The 20,495-nt window shown below is 41.8% G+C and overlaps 1 protein-coding gene across 3 annotated transcripts in view; it reads right to left on the bottom strand.

The window, feature by feature from the left end:
• Nucleotides 1-20,495, bottom strand: part of LOC101165957 (plexin-B1-like) — a 66,725-nt gene that overhangs the window by 31,546 nt on the left and 14,684 nt on the right. Inside the window, exons 2-3 of one of the 3 annotated variants that reach the window (XM_023957034.1) lie at nt 16,407-16,461; nt 569-973 (exon numbers count right to left, since the gene is read on the bottom strand). In XM_023957034.1, the coding sequence (XP_023812802.1) occupies nt 569-957 (389 nt within the window). In that variant the 5' untranslated portion in view covers nt 958-973; nt 16,407-16,461. Of the gene's footprint in view, nt 1-568; nt 974-13,278; nt 13,376-16,406; nt 16,462-20,495 lie in introns of those variants that run through there. The other 2 variants (XM_004086391.4, XM_023957036.1) reach the window with 2 other exon arrangements.

The following is a 20,495-nucleotide window of genomic DNA, read 5'->3' as shown; positions in this document are numbered from 1 at the left end:
GGAAACTCATTTCAAGATGCTGAAATGAGTTTCCTCTGCAGGATGACTGTTTGCTCCTTCAGAGAAAGTGTGAGAAAATTGGAGTGGATTGAGTGCAGATTTAAAGACATGATTGAGGGGGCTGCACCCACCCTAGTCACTTTTGCAAAAAAAACAGTAGACAATGATTTAGTGCAGGGATCAGGAACCCTACAGCCTACAAGCCAATTATGTCTTGTGTTTTTTGTACTAACATATTGCGTACCTGAGACCTTAAACATTTGATCTTTTATAAAGGGGAAATTAAAATTCATTATCTTTCTGTGAACGCACCAGAGCATTAGCATACATGAAGCAAACCTCCACAGACGAAGTACCAGCACCATCACCTTTGGTTTAAATATTGCACATCATTTTACATAAATAATACTCGTTGCCTAATCGGCTACTGAAACAATCGTTAGCATTTATTTATCTACAGAAGTCTATGGGATTTTGGATTTTTGGAACCAGCACTCAGTCTAGTTCTCATATACAGTCATTATTTAAAAAAACACACAGGATAAAACTGATAACCATTGTGATTTACCTCTTGTTGCAGATTCCTTGGAAGAGAGAACCACAAACAATGAGGTTCCCCGGCTCCTCCCCTACACCATCCTCCAGCAGAAGCAGCTTGTTGTGATTGGGAGTGACGGTTGCTGATGGACAGTCCTGCTGACTGATTGGAGGGAGACAGTCCGGGGAGTCCAGGTTGGGCCCGGTCTTCACATGTGCTAGGACCTCCAGGTTAGAGTTCAGCTGATATAGGTTGTTGACTCCGCCCACATACAGCTGCCCGGTTTGCTCATCAAGCAGAAGGTGAGACAAAGGTGCACTTTCCAGTTTTACCCGCTGCACTGAGGCCTCCACTTGGGAAGGGCAGAGGAGGGCAAGAATGACGTGGAGGGTGTATAGATGGGAGGAGGAGGCCAACATGGCAGCTCCCCTTTACCTGCAAAACAGTAGAGATAAGTCTTTTAAGAACAGCAGCATGCAGACAACCGACAAGGAGAAAAAAAGGTCCAGTCAAGAAGACCTGGCAAAAGGCTTGCATATATCCTGGGGGGGATAGTTGCCTATGTGTAGAAGATATAAACTTGGTTCAAGTCTTATAACCATCAGGATAGAACATGGGTGGTACAAATAGTAGACCTGTGAGCAAATCCTCAACCCTACCTGCTGCCGCTCAGTAGCACAGCTGCCTACAGTCCCACAGGGGGGTCTGTGGTGGCATCACACAGCTCTCATGTGAGGTTTTAGGAAACTAGAACAAAGAGTTTGGGGGAAATAGATTTGCTCCTAATGTATTGCTGATGTATAAATAAAAGTTCAACATTTTCCAGAACACGTTGTCCGTTTGCCTTCATCCCGTCTCCACGTTTCTGATCTTCACCGTTATTTCTGACAAAAGCGGGGAAGCACGCTGTGCTGCTGAGGACTGCAGACGCTGACCTGCGATCTCCATCCGCCCACTGACAGCAGCATCTGAGTGCCAAAAAAGGAAAGGGTTTCAAATCTGAGTTCCACTATTTGGCCTGAAGGAGGTAGCGACTTAGTGTGAGCGCAGCATTGACGGGAAATAAGAAATATGCAAAGCAGCAAAGCAGGTGACTCCCAGCCCTCCACGCTCTTCATCATTTCCTCTTTGAAGTTAATACATTATTTTTCCACTTCACACTTTCATCTGATAGTCAAACTGTGTTTGCCTATAATAACATCACCATGGCAACAACGCTGTATCCACAGCAACGCTCCCATAGCGGAAAACCTCTGACTGTATTTTATTACAATTTTTTAAACTAACTCAGAATTCTGACCCCGATGCTCCACTGTGTCATCAAAAGAAGCTGCCAGCATTCACACAACAAACACGTCTGTTTTTATCTTTGACAAAAACCACTGACTTCCTTCTTTAAGGTCAGAACATACAGCAGATTTGGCAGACCGATCCAGAGCGGAATCAGTCCCAGGTAGCTTTCACGTTATGGCAGCCATGCCGACTCTGTTCTAGTGGCCCAGACGGCTGGCAAATGCCCTCGGCTTTGATTTGCTTTCTCACACGGTGCTGGTCAGCATAAAGACCAAAGTTGACCAAACTGCCTGGAAAAATCCTGCAGTTCCGACAGTCGCTCATTTGGGGATGCTGTTGCCTGGCCATAAGGGGAAAAAAGCAGGACAGAGAAAAGTGGCCAGTCCTCTGAACATCACATATAAATATTCATCTACAGCTCCTCACTGCACCCCGTTTACCCTGAAGACATGTTCTAACTTCTTCATGATTCCATCTTCTTCTGGCTCCTGCTCTGTTTTTTTCTCCCACTTATACACAGAACTTCTGTCATCTCCTCCCTTTGGTTCCTCCCTTAAATGAACATAGACTCATGTTCTCATCAGGCCAGGCGTGCAGGTGAGCTTTCACTCTGCATGAAGATTCATGCAAAGCCAGATGCAACTCAAACCTGTGGGGTTGAATTTATGTGTAAGATGTCTAAAAGACGGACAGGCCTCATTGCAGGGGAGTGGGTGGGTGGGGGGGGGTCATAATGTGCATGATAGAAAGCCCACAGTCACAACTGCACACACCCATAACTTCTAAACATCCTCACACGATCTGTATGCTAATGAGCTCCTGACTGCGCCTGATGGGCTTCATCAATAATTCATGCACTGAGCAGCCATCCGGAGAGGAGGGAAGAGGAGGTGCAGAAAAAGGAGGAGCAGAAAAAGGAGGTGCAGACGAGAGGATGGGAAGTTCAGCTTCAAAACTCAGTGAAGTCCAGAAGAGATGATACTGTACGTCACATCCAGATGTTGGGTCCAGAACGTTTGAGGGTCTATAAAAATACTGCAACGCCAAGCGACACCAGAAGACTTTCTGAGGTTTAGTTTAAATATTTTATGCGTCACTGGACACCCAAACTCATGACCAGGACCTGAAAAAAGGAGAAAGATGGAGATAGCAGAAGAATGGAGCATCTGTCAGTCTAAGAAGTAGATCTACAATATAGCTGCTCTCTGATTGGCTGCCAGTTCTCCTTTGAGTTCAGGGTGTGTCATTCAGCTGAAAACCAAAGCAGGAGAGAAGATGCTGCAGGTGTGTCTGGAGACAACATGCAGCACTTTATTCTTTATTTGTCCTCCATTGTCGTAAACCTCTGTCATCTATTCCTACCGGGTGCTCTCCGTCCTCCTTCATCACAGCGAGCAGATAATTAAAGGCTGCTAAACCTCGGGCGAACACACCAACACCCCCACATTATCTCTGTGCTTTACTGCTGACTCCCAGTCTTCAAAGAGACAAAACACATTTATGGTTGACTCCACCCTTCTGGATTTCTTCCTTTGTTCATTTCTTGTTTTTCCTTTGCTTTCACCATTAGTGTTTCTGGCTGTCCTCTTCCCACTGCAGACAACATTACAACCATGAAACCTGGTTTTCTGACTGTCTGGCAGTCAGAAACAGGCAAACACAGAGAAAACAGGCAGGCCAAAAAACACTTGACGGCTAAAAAACACGCAGATCAAATTAAACCTAATTACAAAAAAAAAAGACAAGCTATATTTGCCGACTTAAGACACACCTGTGGGGAAAAAAACACCTGTGAAATAAAGAAACACGTGCAGACTGAAGAAACATCTACGGATCAAAAAAGACACCATCATTCTTAAGGAGCATCTGCAGCCTCAACATCTACAGCAGGGCTGGTCAGCCCTGTTTTCCAGCTCTCTCTGACCCGAGTGATTTCACATCCCAACTGACTGAACGCACCTGATTTTGGTCACCAGCATCAAGCAGTCCAGAGAGAGGAAAACAGGGAGGGTTGGGGGTCCTGAGGACCGAGGCTGGCCAGCCCTGATCTACAGAATAAAGGCACACCTGTAGCCTTAACAATCACATGATCTAACGACACCTGCAAACTAAAGACACATCTGGAGATATAAGGAACATCAACAGACAAAAGACCACCAGCACAATTAAAAAACATCTGGAGAGTTAACATTACACCTGGAATCCAAAGCAACATCTGCATACCTAAAATCATGTGATAAAGAAACTTGTAGAAGAAAGAAACACCTGAAGGGCATAGAAACATGTAGACTAATAAACACCTGCAGACCTACAAAAAACAAGGGAAACAACAATAAACCCATGCAGACTAAAGAAAAACACAAAGAGAATAAAAATAATCTACGGGCATATTAAATACTTGCAGACATAGAAACACCTGCAGACTAAAAAGAATACCTCCAGACATAAAAAATAAACACCTGTAGACATTAAAAAAAGAAAATTTACGTCTGAAGAAACAACTGCAGACTATAGAGATCCCTGCAGAAATAAGAAACAATTCTAGACATAGGAAACACCTACAGACATAAAAACCATCTGCAGACACCAAACACCTGTAGACTGTAGACTAAAGAAGCACCTGCAGAGATCAAAAAACACCTGCAGACAAAAAATAACACCTGTAGCCTTAAAAAAAACACCTGCAGATATAAAAAAAACACCTCAAGTCTAAATGAACACCTTTCATGAAAACACCTGAGGTCTAAAAAACACCTGTGGACATAGGAAAGCCCCGAAGACATAAACAAACACTTGCAGACATAAGACACACCTGTCACACACACACAAAAAACACCTGAGCTCTAAAAAAACACCTGAAGTATAAAAGAACACACAAAGATATAGAAAAACCACCTGAAATCTAAAAAACCCTAGTGGACAAAGGAAAGACCTGAAGACATTAGAAAACACTAGCATTAAAAAAACACCTGAAGTCTAAAGGAACACACGAAGACATAAGAAACACTTGTAGACTAATGAAATACCTTCAAAGTAAGGGTACACTCACACAGTAAGATATACTGAGATTTCTGCTTTTTGTTTTTTTTTACTTTTACTGCTGATGTGTTTTATATGTTTTGTGCTATCTGAGTGGTTTATCAAAGACACCACTAAACATTACACAGCAGAGTTTAGAAGCAGAACTCTTGCAGAAGATTTACACAGCTTACTTCACAACAGACAGCCAACAGCACCACGATAGACATTCAGAGCACAACACAATGTGTCTTTCACAATGATCTCTTTCTATGCCTTCCTGCGTATAATTATGCAGCATCTGAATGTATCCACCTTTGTTTTGTTTTGTTTTTTTGGGCGTTCTTTGTTTTTTTCTCTCTCTCAAACACACAGCAACACAAACACTCACACACGGTGTGTTCACACCTTTTTTGAGCTCACAGATGCAATATCTGGATTGTTGGGATGTTTGACAACTGTAAGTCACATACACATCATATCTTTGTGGATGTGCTTCAGTTTGTGTGTCTGTGATTGTACAATGTCTGTTGTTAAAATAAAGGATAGCTCTAAAACAGACAAAAGGAAATATTCAATCAGAGAATGTCATTATCATCATCACATTTGGGCAGGAATTTAATTTATTGTCATGGTAACACACCTCTTTCGGATATAATTAGTTAAATAATGGACTCTACCATCCTATGTAATTAAAGAAATTACCATGGAGAGGAGGAGCTGGTTTCTATCCTAATAAGGGTCCCACAAACATCTGGATTTCAAGGTTTTCAACTAACTCCAGGCTACATCGATACCATTTCACAGACCTTTAGACTTATTTCTTCTCTTTACTGCTCCTTCTATGAAATGTTGATATTTATTATTCAAACCAGAACATTAAGCTATTTAAGATCATGTAAATGGGCCATAAAAAACGGGCTTTTATGTCATTTGGCTCTTGCTGAGCTGGAGTTTTTCTTTAGAAAAAGGAAAGATGGTACACAGAGACCATGTATTGACTAGCGTTAAATGAAACATATCACCATAAAAAATTGTTTCCATCTCTTCTGGATAAACTCAGCTTTTGAATGGTTAAAATGCTATTTACTAAACTGGTTTTATGATATGTATATCGTACCATTTGTATTAAAAAGGAGAGTGAGTGGAATACAATGTTTAACACTCCTTAGGGTCATTACATTTGTATGGAAGAATTTATGTCTCATAATTCAAAATAAAAATGCATTTTCATTTTCACAATAAAGCTGCATTTGTTGACTCAAAAATAAAATGAAAAATAAATCCACCAAGCCACTTCACTTTTTCTTCTTCAACACCACTCATTCTGTCACTTAATTAAGATGATAAAGAAAATGGTATTTGACATTTCTTTTTCAAAACTCAATTAGAAATGTGTCATTTGTCAGTTAAAATGGATTAACAGAAATGCTTTTTCATTTTCACTATGTAACTTCATTTATTGAGTCAAAAATAAAATGAAAAATCAATCCTCCAAAATGCTTTCTCATTTTCTACTTCCACACCGCTCATTTTGTGACATCATTAAAGTGATAAAGCAAAGAAGGAATTGCTTTTTCCTTTTGACATCCACCAGCAAAACGTGTTGCATAATTCAATTCCAATCAGCAATTCCAGGAGGGAGGCGGGGTCCCCAAACCTGTTAAATATCTCTCTAGAACCCTTTAACCCTCGTATTATCCTCAGATATTACAAACACATTTTACCCGTGGGGTCGATCTGACCCCAGTGATATTTGCCTCCAGAAAATGATTTACATAAAATTGTTAACCACGTTTTTGTCACATTGTTTTTTATTTGAATACATAAATCTCTTCTGTCTCTTTCGGCTTTTCCCATCAGCGAACAAGTCGCATGGTAAACTTGGCAATGTTTTACGCCGGATGCCCTTCCTGACGCAACCTTCTCAAAGCAACCGGGCTTGGGATCGGCACAGAAGCAGAGAAGGGAACAGGGAGCAGCCCGGATTTGAACCCTGGTTCCACGGACGGAAGGCGCCGCAAACCAGCACGAGCTAAACCGGCTCCATTTGAATACATAAATAACCCCTTGATAATGGAACAGATCAGTGGGTTGACCTGTTCTTTAGCGCCACCATCAGGTCAAACTTTTAAATTAGAATTCAGGTATCTTGAAAAGTTTTCATACAAATCTTCTCAAATTTACTGACAGCATTAATGACCACAAGAGTATGAACCCTATTGGTTTTGGTGATTATAAGACCTTTGCTCTAGCGCCACCATCAGGTCAAACTTTCAGTTTAAGAGTTAGTGTATCTTGAATATCTTTCATCCTAATCTTTTCTAATTTGGGGTGAACATTCATGACTCACAGAATGAAGCATATTGACTGATGTTGGTGACCCCCTTTCCTCTTATAAACACGTTCATTTACCTATTTGTATCTCCTTTTCACTGTAAAGTCTCACTCACCCCTCCTCTTTTGTTATCCGGGCTTGGGACCGGCAGGTGTGAGTACAGTAGGTCACACAGACACACACACAACTTCATGCCCATGGTGCGGGAAAATTCTCATGAGAATTTGGTTTCCCCCCTCCCCTAATGTCAAGTTAGCACCAAAAGAGGAAAATTACGGTCCTCTTCTCACTTCAACAACAAGGTAGACGTGCTGCTAAGTGTGTCCTGCCAGACACAAAGTCAGCCATGTTGAAGACAAAGTCATTATTTGAGCTCTTCTTATAACCATCAATTGAAAATATTTTCCTTGAATGGTAAAAAAAAAAAAGGCGTATACTTATATAGCACTTTCTACCTTCCTTAAAGGCCCAAAGCGCTTTATAGTCACAGTCCCATTCACCCATTCACACACACATTCACACACACATTCACACACTGGTGGCGGCTCCGCTGCCGAACACTGGCGCCAACCTTCCACCAGAGGTAAGGTGGGGTTCAGTGTCTTGCCCAAGGACATTTGGACACATGGGCGATGATACTTTTATGCTTAATCAGTTATCACCATTAAATTAAGAAAAGTCATGAAATATGACGTAAAAACAAAAAAGGCAACTGTTATTTTTTGAATGACAAACATTGAACTGGGGTCAAATTGACCCCAACGATAATAGGAAGGTTAATCAAGGAGGCCTATAAGGCGCTTTTTATAGCACAGGTTACTTAAAGTGATCACAGAGGCACAAAACAAAGATTTACAACATTAAAAGAATAGAAATATATAAATAAAATTGAATTGAATTGACTAGAATTTAGAATTGGAGCAGAGCAGGGAGACTTTGACCTGCACCGCCAAAACCCACAGATTTTCATCTGCTCCTGATCCAACATAATTTTAAATAAAAACTAAACGCAGTATACATGTCCTCCATCATCAGAAAAATTCTACATGTTAAAAACACCATTTTCATTGTAGTGGGTCTTGAAGTGTAACAGTTCGCCCTTGACACGTCTAGAGTTGTTTTTGACAATTCACATCACTTTTTGAAGCTTCTTAAATGAGTTTTTTTAACACGAGTCCTTCACTGACTTTGCCACGTCTTTGGAGGAGTGAATCCCAGCAGAGCGGTGCGCTCGAGCAAACACTTTTTAAATCACTGGATCTCACCACAGTCAGGAACAAGACACCCAAGACATTAGGAAGCATAATTGATATGTCGCTTCAGTCATTTACCCTGCCAGTTCCAGGTGGCATTAAGGGAAAAGTACTGTCCTTGAGTAATTGAATGTGTGCTTATGTAAACTCAGAGGGAAAATTAAGAAAGCAGTTTGTGATGAGCAAGAATTTACTTCATGGGACCAATCAAATCGGTCAAAATGACAGTAATGCTGCTCTGAGAAGCTTATCAGCTGATGCAGTTGGGAACAAGTGACCCACATTTCTCTTTTTATGGACACTATACCTTTTCCAGTAGGTCTGTTCTCCAAATAGAACACCAAATAGAACACCAAATGGGTATTTCAACTCCATTGACCTCAGAAATTGGAAAAATCTGTTCGTTAGATTGCTTCAAAAATGCTCCAGAAGGAGCACACATAATTCGGCCATGTCAGCCATCTTTAAGGCAGCAATAAAAAGAAAAAGAAACTGTCTGCAGTGTTTAAGCAATAAGCACACAGTGCACAGCCTCCCTATAATGTATCTACCAGACCGGCAGAAACCAGCAGAAACATTAACCCTAGTCTGTATGACAGCACATGTGGCAGGCTCCTCCTAATGTACCAAAAGTGGGTGCCAGTAAACGTGGAGCAAGCAAACCAGCAAATGGTGAGTTGAACTCCTTGGCTGATGAAATTTGAGAGCAAAGCTCTTCTCTAGCCTGTCATGCAAAAATCGCTTTCAGAAATATTGTATTTTTGACGAGTAGAACATTATAATAAATAATACTAACAGCAGAAATCGTGACTTTTCAAACATTTCAGTCCATCTTCCCATTTTCTACACCAGCTTATGCCTGTTCAGAGCCACAAAGTTGCTGGAGCCTATCCCAGCTACTAAGGAGCGAAGGTGGGGTTCACCCTGGACAGGTCTCCAGCCCATCACACAGAGAGACACACACAACCACACACTCACAATCACCACAATCACGCCTAAGGGACAAATTAGAGTCATTAATTAATGAAGCATGTTTTTGGACTGTGGGCGGAAACTGGAGTGCCGAAGAAAACCCACACATACACCAGGAGGACACGCAAACCCCACACAGAAAGAGCCCAGCCGGGACTTGAACCAGGGCCTTCACACTCTGAGACTGGGCTAACCATAACACCATCAAGCAGTCATGACACTTCAGTAATAAATGGAATAAAAATGAGACCAGTGCAAGCCAAAAAACAAACAAACGGACAACAATTGAACCCCCCTAGAAATGTGCAGGTCTCCATTTTCTGTCCATTTAACCACACTGGTATGAGCTGTGAAGATCAGATTAATTTGCAGATGTGTGTGAGGTGACAGATAGGACTGTTGTGTGTGTGTTACGTTTAGGCTCCGCCTCAAGCAGGATTTGCTTCTCATTAATGGGAAAACAGACTGACAAGGGCCCAGCTGAGGGAGAGCTGGGACATGACAGCGGGGACAGTACAAAGGGGGAACAGTGAAAATGAGAACAGTGGAGCAGGAAGCAGACAGGGGGCAGGGACAGAGTGTGAATGGGGCCTCTGAGGTCACTGAATCCACTGGGAGAAGCTCATTTACAACCAATTGTGCTAGCTGCTGTGTTAAATATGTCTGTTAGCATCATTAAGGTTCACAGTGGAGTAAAAACACATCAGATCCTTCGACAGAGACAGAACATGCAGACATGAGTTCTGGATCATCAGGACTCTGATGTAATCCAGGCGGTGGATGGTTAATGATGAGTTGAGCTTCTGTCCTGCATCTGTACCTGTAATCTGGATTAAAACCAGTTCTTCTGGAGTAAAGACACACAAACAGTTTGAGAGGAGGATTGGATCCGAAGAAAAAGAGAAATGCTCCTCCTCCTCATAATCCCAAACAGAAGTAGGGAATAATGGAGAAACAACAGCAGATTAGGAGCAAAGACTCTGCTGAAGGAAGAATGAATGCAAGTCCTAAAAATACCTGAAGGGTTGTTACAGTTGAGCTTCCTTCTCTGATGCTCTCATCAGCAAAATACCTGAGATTGCAACAATTCCAAGACTTAAAAGAAACCCCGCTCATCTGAACCCTCTGTGTTGATGACAGCCATTCTTATGACTGAGCCTGCAGAGTGTTATCCTAATCTTTAAGTGATGTTATGAAGACTGGGGCCTTCTTGCTTCAGTTTTGTCACATTAAAGGTATTTTAATAAAGCTTTAAAGTTCCCAACACAACCCAGAGACACAATGACAAAAAACAACAACACTGCTTTGAGGGTCTTTGTGTACTGAATGCTTCCCAAATCTAATGCTGTTGACTGAAAACTGTGATGGCCAAAACCCCAAAACCAACATTAAAATGGTTGTTGATTATAAAAAGAGCTTTAAGGGGCGATTTAGTATGAATTCAAATACATTCAAAATTCTTTCCTCCATAAAAACTGTGACTACATGTGTAGAGTGTTAGCTCAAATGTAAGCTTACCGTTAGATCTTAAGAAGTTAAACCAACAGATGCTTTTTACAGTTGAAGACTTCCTACCTAACAAAATAGTACATAGCAGTACGCCCAGTTATGAAAATGGTTGCTTCATCCATCCATAGTCTATACCTGCTAGGTTCAATTAAGGGTACCGAGGTTGCTGGAACCCACCGGAAGGCGGGGTACACGCCGGGCAATTATCTAGTCCATCTTAGGGCCACACAGGGACAGACAACAATACACATTCACAGCTAAAGGATAGTTTTGAGACTAATTAACCTATGATTGTCTTTGGGAAAAAATTAGAGCGCCCAGAGCAAATCCACGCATGCATGAGGAGAGCATGCAAACTCCCCACAGAGAGAACCCAGCTGGGATTTGAACCAGCACCTTTTGCTATGGGGCAAGAGTGCAAACCCCTACACCACCATGCAAGTACGGTATTAGCCCATTGATCGTAGTATAATATAATGTATTATGTACCAGTAGACTATATCTTTAGTCATTCCTCCTTTGTCTTATTAATAAATAACTTATGGAGTGGAGATAAAAAAAGACAGAGCACAAATGTGTGTCATACCGTACTATAAGTCATAGCAATTGCGTGGTATTTCTGTTCTGCAAGAAAATCTGGGCGGTGTCTCACACATGGTTCTACATCAGAATGAACATGTGCACAACGAACAGAGTTTTTCCTTAAAAATACCAATGTTCACTGTTACTGAGGTCTGTGGCATGCCACTCTCAAGACAGTGATTACAATTGCCTTGTTTTAAGGTACAGAGGTACCACTGTACCTGGCAATTTCTGCTCAGCTGCAGTTTGAAGCTCTTTCTGCAGCATAGCTCAGAGCCAAATCTCCACAAACTGAATACTGATCACTGCACACATAAAATATTCATAACTATGATACTTTGATTTTGCAACTCTACATTTCACACACACATATAAGAGCTGGCTGAATAAGCACTGAGCTGTAGATACCAGATTCTATGGTTGTGCATGTGTGTGAGTTCATGATGTGTGCAAAAAGGTTAATTTGTGTCTGTTTATGTGTGTCTTCATGTGTTGGTGTCTGAGCGATTTGACCATTGGAAGATCAACTAAATCTCATCTTCAACAGAGGTGTTTCTCAGGGACCATTAGTTCACACTCTAAGCCAATAGTTATTACCCTTCACCCACCCCTGATCCCAGCTGAGGCCCCCATATATATGCACTGGAAGGGCTGTCTGTGTGAACTCTGACCTGAGGCGTTCCCCGCCCCCTAGATACCACCTACACCCCCACAACCTCACCTTAAACATGTTCCAGACCTATCAGACCTCCAATAGATAAAAAGGAGGTCCTGGTGCTGTTGTCATGGAAACCAAATATAAGACAAGAAGGAAAAGAGATGCACAGAAGAACTAAGCTGGCCACCAGTTTGACAACAGGCAAAACATCTACAACTTATCGAGAAAACACCTGCAGAGCATCAGTAGAACACCTGCTTAACATCTGTAAAAGAACTGCAGAACACCTGCTGAATGTGTAAAACAACTGCTGAACATCAGTAAAACAACTGCTAAACATATGTAGAAGACCTGCAGAACATTTGAAAAACGACTGCTGAACATCAGTAGAACACCACCTAAACATCTGTAAAAGACCTGCAGAACACCTGCTAAACATCTGTAAAAGACCTGCAGAGCACCTGCTGAACATCTGTAAAACACCTGCAGAACACCTGCTAGACATCTGTAAAACACCTGCAGAACACCTGCTAGACATCTGTAAAAGACCTGCAGAACACCTGCTATACATCTGTAAAAGACCTGCTGAACATCTGAATGCCAGTGAAACAAATACATAAAACCAGTAAAACACCTGGAGAACATCTGTAAAACCTCAGCAGAAATGTCTGTTGTTAAGTGAACATCTGTAAAACACCTGCAGAGCACCTGCTAAACATCTGTAAAACACTGCACAACAACTGCTAAACATCAATAAAATGCCAGAAAACAAATGCAGAAAATCTGTAAAGCATCTGCAGAATGTGTGAACGGTCGCAGAACATGTTCTTACATGTTGGCTGCCTCTTTTGTTTGCAGTTCACAAGTGATATTTAGCAGGAACACAACATGTGCACACACACTCTTATTAACACATAGACACATATAGATTAACAAAGCTGAATTGACGGAATTTAAGAATAAAAAATTTGATGAACTACTTCACAGAGAGTACCAGTTGGAGAGAGGGTCTTCTGTATCTAATTAAAGTAGGCTTAATTAACAGCTTAGCTAAAGAACTACTGTCATCCATAGCTTGATCAGCGACTGGCAAACAGACAGGCAGAGAGAGACTTACTGTCGGCCTTCTTTCATTCCAAAATGAAGGAGAGAGAAGGAACAACGCTGTGGAAGCAGCTGAAAACCCATCATTGTTCTGCGAGAGGGGATAAGAGACTACTACAGAGAACAAGGAGAGAGAGGGATGCTCTAACAGGGATCTCCACATGAGGGGGAGGGGCTTATTCACCAAAGGGTGGTGCTTGTGTAATTAATATTTAATGAGTTGCCTGAGGTGTGAAGAGAAAGAGAGAGGGAAAGCAAGGTAGTAAATGAATGTAGCCACGCCCTCAAACCACCGACAAGATGCAATGCACAAAGACCGTCAGGAGAACAACGCAATACTGCAGCGCAACAAATAACACAAAGCAACAAGAAAACTCAGCCAAAAACCACAATATGCAACGACAACAAAACAAGACTAAAAACCAAATCGTCTGAAAGATATCTAAACAAATTGTAATCATCCCGATGATCAACCCTCACACTAATTTATCCCAGAAATGAAGGACAATCAACATTTTCTGCAGGATGAGGACAAAACTATAGCAATAATAACAACTACCGACATTTTTTCTCAATACGTATCAAGACTAATTCAGCCAAAAAACTTCTCTCTGTTCCCTGTCAGGTGATTGATCCTTATCTGACAGGTCACAATAGTTTTGTGTGAGTGAATCTGTGTGCGCTTGTGTGTGTCGGGGCTCAGCTGGGAGTTTGTCCAGTTGTCATCAGGACCTTCATGTAATATTCATTTTCAAAACACACACAGAAACACACACACACTTTAAACACAAAGACGCAAAAACACATACGGATAGCCTCACCTCAATGGTGGAGTTCAGTGGTTCCTGTCGTCTGACAAGAACTACGTTTACTAAGTTTAATCCTTACGATCAACACATAGCATGCAAATGCACAGCAGGCAGCCACAGAGCACTTTCACTTCAAAATAAACAACACAAGCTTCTTAGAAGATAATTAGATGTTGGTCTGGACCCAAGTGTTTGGCAAGATTTCCATAAGTGTTCACTGCTCTATTTAAGTTAATGGTTTAATTTTGCCATTCCTGTTAAAGGAGAGGTTACAGTGAAAACTAGATTTGTGGGTGTGGCAATCTTTACATGTGGCTGTCAGTCACAAAGGTTGCATGTGGAGGCTGAGGGGGTGAATGGGGCTTCGGGGAGTGGCAGATTAAGCAAGCGTGAAAAACCAAAAGCACAAAAGACAGCCGTCAAAAGGAAGTGATGGGTTGGGGAGGGGGGAGGAGTGGGGGGGTTAAAGGTGGGCTGCAGCAATTAGGGAGAGATGGGTGCACAAAACCAGGCGTGCTACAGATACAACCCAACAGAACTTCATCTAACTGCTCCAAGGTGCAGCAGGGGGGCTGCGTGGGAGTCTGGGGTGGGGGAGCTGCAAGAGCTGCAGACTTTAACGTAAACACAGTAACATAGTGGGAACAATGGACTGATGCAGTTAGGCTTTTTAAAGTTTAAAACCCAAAATATTTGACCCCTGGGGCAGCAGCTAGCTGCAGTCACAAGCATATCCAACCCATTGACTGCAAGCACGAACTGGATAGAGTGACCCCTCCCCCCTGGTGTTCCAAACAGGAAGTATCTGCTGGTTCCAAGAAGCCGAAATCCCAAAGACCTTTATAGAGAAATGAACAGCTGTTGAGGCCCGTACACACCGGGACGAATATTGGCCAGGCGTTATTCGCCAGCGTTTTTCGCCACGTTGTTTGTGTTCACACCCAGGCGATTTTCACTGACGATGAGCCGAGCGAACATGCAATTTCATTCCCTGACATTAGATGCGCTTAATGTAAAACAGAAATACTTATGTACACAAGGTGGCGCTGCGCAACTTTACGCTTCTTAAAGTCGCTTTTCACTCAGAAGAAGAGAGCAAGTATTTACGCGCTAGTCAGAATAATACAAAGAAAACATGAATATTTCAAGCACCAGTAGCTCCAACTGGTGCTTGATATTTTAGAATGTCCATCATTATTTCTTCGCGGCAGTGTAGATGCGACTAGGCGTCTATCTTCTTCGCTGGTATGTGTGCTCAGCAAGGCAGTTTTGTGTTTGAGCGCCCCCAAGTTGTGTTTTACTGTAACTTCAGAAGCTCCAGACACGTGTGCAAAAGCGCCATTCTCATTGGTCGTATAGTTTTCGACGCAGCGCGTCAAAAAAAAACCCCGAGGCGTTTTTTTTTGACGCTTTGACGCGTGGCGTTTTTTCGCGTCGGTGTGCACACTTTCATTGGTGCCCTTTGTTTAGTCACGAGGCGTTAAACGTCGGCGAAAATCGCGCGCAAAATTCGTCCCGGTGTGTACGGGCCTTTACTCAGTAATTCTGTTGGTCAGACTGACTACTTTTGTTCTGATAGTTCTGATAGTTCTTGCTAATTCTTATTTTTTCTCCTGATATGTTTTCTTTATCACAGGTTAATCCATTTATAAACTGACCAATCAGATGCCTCAGTAAAAGCATGTGGTTCCCACAGGCCCCCATTTGACTGACAGATTCTCCCAGACCGCTTTCAGTGGAAGGGGTGTGGACTTCAAACAAACCCTACTGCGGGTTGGCGACAGTGGTTGTCATAGAAACGTTGACTCAGACAAACTTGGACCAATCACTTTCGACTGGCTCCAAATGGCGGCGGCCGTATTGCAAAAAAATGGCGACTGAATTGGCTTAATTTTGCTGGAGCCTGAGGTAAGGCATTATCTACAGGTGACGTCAGACCTACCTGTGTCCCTCTCTCTATATACATATATATATATATGGTTCAACCTACCCACCCCCACCCCTTTCCCCATAATCCAATTCAACCCTTTATGCTAAGATGAACTGGGTTCATTTCAAAGTATTTGCTCTGACCTGTTCATGCATTTATTACATCTATCTGTCTGAACTCTGCAGACGGCCAAGTCCCCCCCACACCAGGTTTCTGCAATCATTTGACCATTCCACAGGGTGTGAGTATTACTGCTCATCTCAAAAGTAACTGCAGGTTTGTGTTTCCTGTCACCATCAGCTAATCTTCTTTGAACACTAATATAGCAGCTGGTTGCCACGGTGACCAGATGCCCCGACTGAGTGGGTGTCTGCAGTTTAAAGAGACTGAAGTTGCACCAACCTGCTACAGCGAGGAGGACTGTGGGAAGGAACCTCCTTCATCGGGTGCCAGTTTCCTACAAACGCAAAAAGAAAGGCAGACTTTAGTTTAGATCGGCCAAGAGTTGAATGTCATGAAATGTTTGATTAGTCTGACAGGATGTGATTTCTCCTGGAGGTCCTCCCCTCCCCTGAGGTCTCCTGTGAGAGTCACAGCTGATTCCTATTCTCATCAAGCTCCTATATAAGGAGTGGCTTTTCTGTGCTCTGTGAAGGAGCTTCTTTGAACCGTTTCTAGTTTTTGGTTTGTCCGTTCATGGCATTAAAACCTCTACTGATTTGAGGATCTGTGTTGTGTGCTTCCTGCTCCTGCGTTTCATCCTTTGCCTTTTCGTCACATTGAAGGGTTCTGGTTCTGGTTCTGACCCTGGTTTTCTCAGCATGAGACAGATATTCAGAAGCTCAGAGTTTTTGATAAATTCTATAACCAATTAGTTTCAAAGCAGACGAGGTGTTTGTCTGAATCAGTCCATGTGCTGCAGAGTTAGAATTTCATTCAAACTAGTCAGTAGGGCTGTCAGTTATCAAACAAGTCAGAGAGACAATCTGATCTGTTATTCAGACAAACAAGTTTGTTCTGCTATTTTTAACAGGCAATGCATTCATTTTCCATTGAAAACTTTCATACAAGTCTTTTTTAGAAGTATGAGCGGATAGCAGCAAGCAGGAAGATGCATAGAAGGGAAGACTGGAACTCTACTTTCTGTTCTCAGTCTCAGTTAGTCAAACATTCGGTAATAATTAAAATAGACAATTTTTCTAAAAGTGGAAAACAACACCATCTAAAATGACTTGCTTGAAATTTAGAAGGACAGACTGCCAAGGCTAAGATTCATACATACAGTAAAATTCTGTCATGAAAGCAGTCACTATGGTACGGTTTCAGAAGGAAAGTTTATCCATCCAGTTTGTGTTTTCTCACTACTACTCCACACATCAGAGCTTTCAGAGAATCAACACTCAAAATGAGTGAGTGGGACGTCACTCTGAGAGAATGGCTGACTTCAGCTCCAACGAAATGAAGTTAATTCAGTTGCTATACTGTTGTGGTACGGATGCCGCCATGTTGGAACCAGAAGTCGGCAGTAAGCAGTGATTGGTCTGAAATCTGTCAATCAAATGTTTTGAACATTCGATGTAGGGTACTAGGTGAATGGTTGAGGCAGACGGGGGGTGAGGCGTGGTGTGGAGGAGGTAGAGTGGGGGTCGCAGTCACAGTGCCAAACAGCAGCTACTGTATCACCCAGCAGCTGTATCATCTGGAAATGGGGGGGGTTATTGATGACGGCTTTGACTTCCAGTGTCTTTACTGCCCTTCTACTGGGACACCGTTTCTCCTTCCTCCCATTTAAAGCTCTGAGCCTCTGATCCGACTAAAACTAGAACAGGTTTTTCACAGAAATGTCTCTGTTCATCCTGTTAGATCAATAATAACCTTACTGAACACATCAGAGCACAAATGTGAGACCTGGCAGGGGTTTTGTTTTTTTGTTGTTTTTCCATCAAATGCTTCAGATTCTGTGAAAATCTGTGGCATGTCTCTTTCATTGTAGAGTGTAAATGTCCTTTTTGGACACTTTGTCCTTTTAATTTGCAGATGTTTGTTTTTTGAGTGCACAGATTTCATACACTGCAAAACAAACCCCATTGACATAAGTCAAAATTCTTTAAAAAAATGTATTTACACAAAAATCTGCCAATGGGGTAAGAAAAATGGTCTTACCAAGAATTCTTATTTTAGGAAAAAAAGGTTTTCTCAAACTAAGATTATTTTACTATTGACAAACTTTCTTGATAATATTGTTTTTCCAGCAAAACAGAAAATAAGACATTGTTTTTCTTGAAACAAGGGTGTTTTAACTTTCTGAAGATTCAGTTTTTTACAAATCTTTTGTGTGTGCAGATCCTCAGAAATGAGGCTGCTGGTCTTAGTTCCTAGTCACCCCTGCTGTGTTTGTTTATTAAGCCTCATCAACCACATCAGCTGCTGTCTGCCAGGTTTCAGTTGAGTTTCTGTTTTGGTCATGTTTCTATGATGTTCTCACTTTTTTCATTCAGTTTTTTCCCTGTGTTTGGGTCTTCCATCTCCAGCCATCCATGAAGCTACATCAATGCCATCATCACAGGTAAAGGGTTCAAACCGATAGAACAGCTCAGATCATTTTGTGCTCATGATGCCATTCATGTGCATTTGAGCATCTGCCCCTCTGAGTCCCCAACCCCGAAGCTTTGTTTTAGGATGGGGGGGCTCCTTCCCTGGCTCCACATCAGCCATCTGCCTTCAAGGCCAACTGTGAGGTCAAGTCATGAATCACTTCCTCTGGGTGTCACACTACATGGTGTGTTAATGAGCTCCAAAGAGTGCAGAAGTAATCAATCACCACCGCCTCTAACCAAAAAAGAAACTGTTTGCTGCTGATTAGCATCTACTGTTGGTTGAAGGAGCACCTGAGGAAAAAGGGAGGAATCAGGGGTCCTTTGGCTCTGCCAGCTCCAGCATGGTGCCCCCCCATGTCAGTGCTACAGTATCCATTAAAGAGCAGCTGGCCCCACCCCTTCACAGGTACAACCATGCATCAGGAAAACAATCACTGATCAATGCAGATCAATAACTGAAGAAAACATTAGATTGATATTACCAATCAACAGTGTTAGTAACAATAACCCTGTTATTATCTCAGTAAAAGAGTAATCTAACTAATTACTGTTCTGATTGTCATTACAATGTGACCAATGTAGAAATGTTTATAAATGCACTACATTACCCACAATGCTCCAAGAATCCCTCTAGTGGTACCTCTTTCTAAAACACACTGACAGATTTTGAGAACCATGTATGACAGAAAACTGGTTCCAGGTCAGTAAGTAGTGTTCCCTCGCTTATTGTGGGAGTTATGTTAAAAAATAACCCACAATAGATCAAATCTGCAAAGTAGAATTGCAGATGTTTAGATGCAGTAAAACTGCTCACTACACACTTTCTACTCTTTTCTCAGACAAACACGAACATTTTCAGACTTTTGTCTCTTGTTTAAACTCTCAACCCTTCATAGAAAAACACGTCCAGGGTTATAGAATGAAAACAAAGATCACATTAATGCAAATGTGGTAAACATTCTGACACAACAGGACACAACACAGACACAACTGGTCAACCGCCAATCAGAATGCAGAACACAAAGCGCTGTAAAAAAAAAAACACACAAAAAACTCCTCAAAACAGAGAGACTACAAAAATTTAACGCGATACAGCAAAGAACACCTTACAAGCAAAGTTCACTCATAAAGTGCACCAGATTGTGAATGCAGTCAATTCTTAGGAAATCTATTTACTTTTTTGGTCTGCCCAATGATCCAAAAAAAAAACTACACTTAAAGATACAGGTTGTTTACTTTTCCAGTTGTCTCAAACTGTTATAGTTTGCTTCATTTTGTGAGAGATAAACACACTATAATTGAACTATTTACATTTGTTGCAAAAATAATGAAGTGCATGAAAATCCTTTGGCTGTCTGTTGATCAGAAATTGGTTATACGGTTTTCAAACTACAAACTACTAAATGTTGTAGTTTCACCAAAGAGACCTGAAGGCTCATTACAAAAGGGAGCAATTCTTCATTCTCGGATTATTCCCATGCTAAAAATCCAACTTTACACAAAACAATGCTTACACTCTTGGTTGCTTTTGTAATCATCCATTTAAATTCATAAGAGTCCATCCATATTTGTATGGGAACTCATTAAAGTAGGTAACGTAGTTTCAAACTTTAATGTGTCCCGCCCACCTTTCCATTCTTGAAACATTGAGGTGGGCTCCTATCACTGAGCCTCTTCCAACTCAGGCTTCATTATCTCTGTGCAGAATCTAATGGGAGACTTCAGGGTTTTTATTGATTCAGTGTGTTCATATCTGTGGGAGGACTTGGGGCTCATTCACCCCAACCCCATTCTTTGCTATTAAGACTCGCTGACCGTGTCTGTCGGCAGAACCCCCACAAAAATGTGTTTCTGAACTGGGGGGTGTAACATAAGCCACTGAATGAAGACAGCA

The sequence above is a fragment of the Oryzias latipes genome, chromosome 7 (assembly GCF_002234675.1).
Source record: "Oryzias latipes chromosome 7, ASM223467v1".
In the NCBI taxonomy this organism is placed as follows: domain Eukaryota; kingdom Metazoa; phylum Chordata; class Actinopteri; order Beloniformes; family Adrianichthyidae; genus Oryzias; species Oryzias latipes.
Note: the sequence above shows the minus strand (reverse complement) of the source record. Positions and strands in the feature narration are given on the sequence as shown.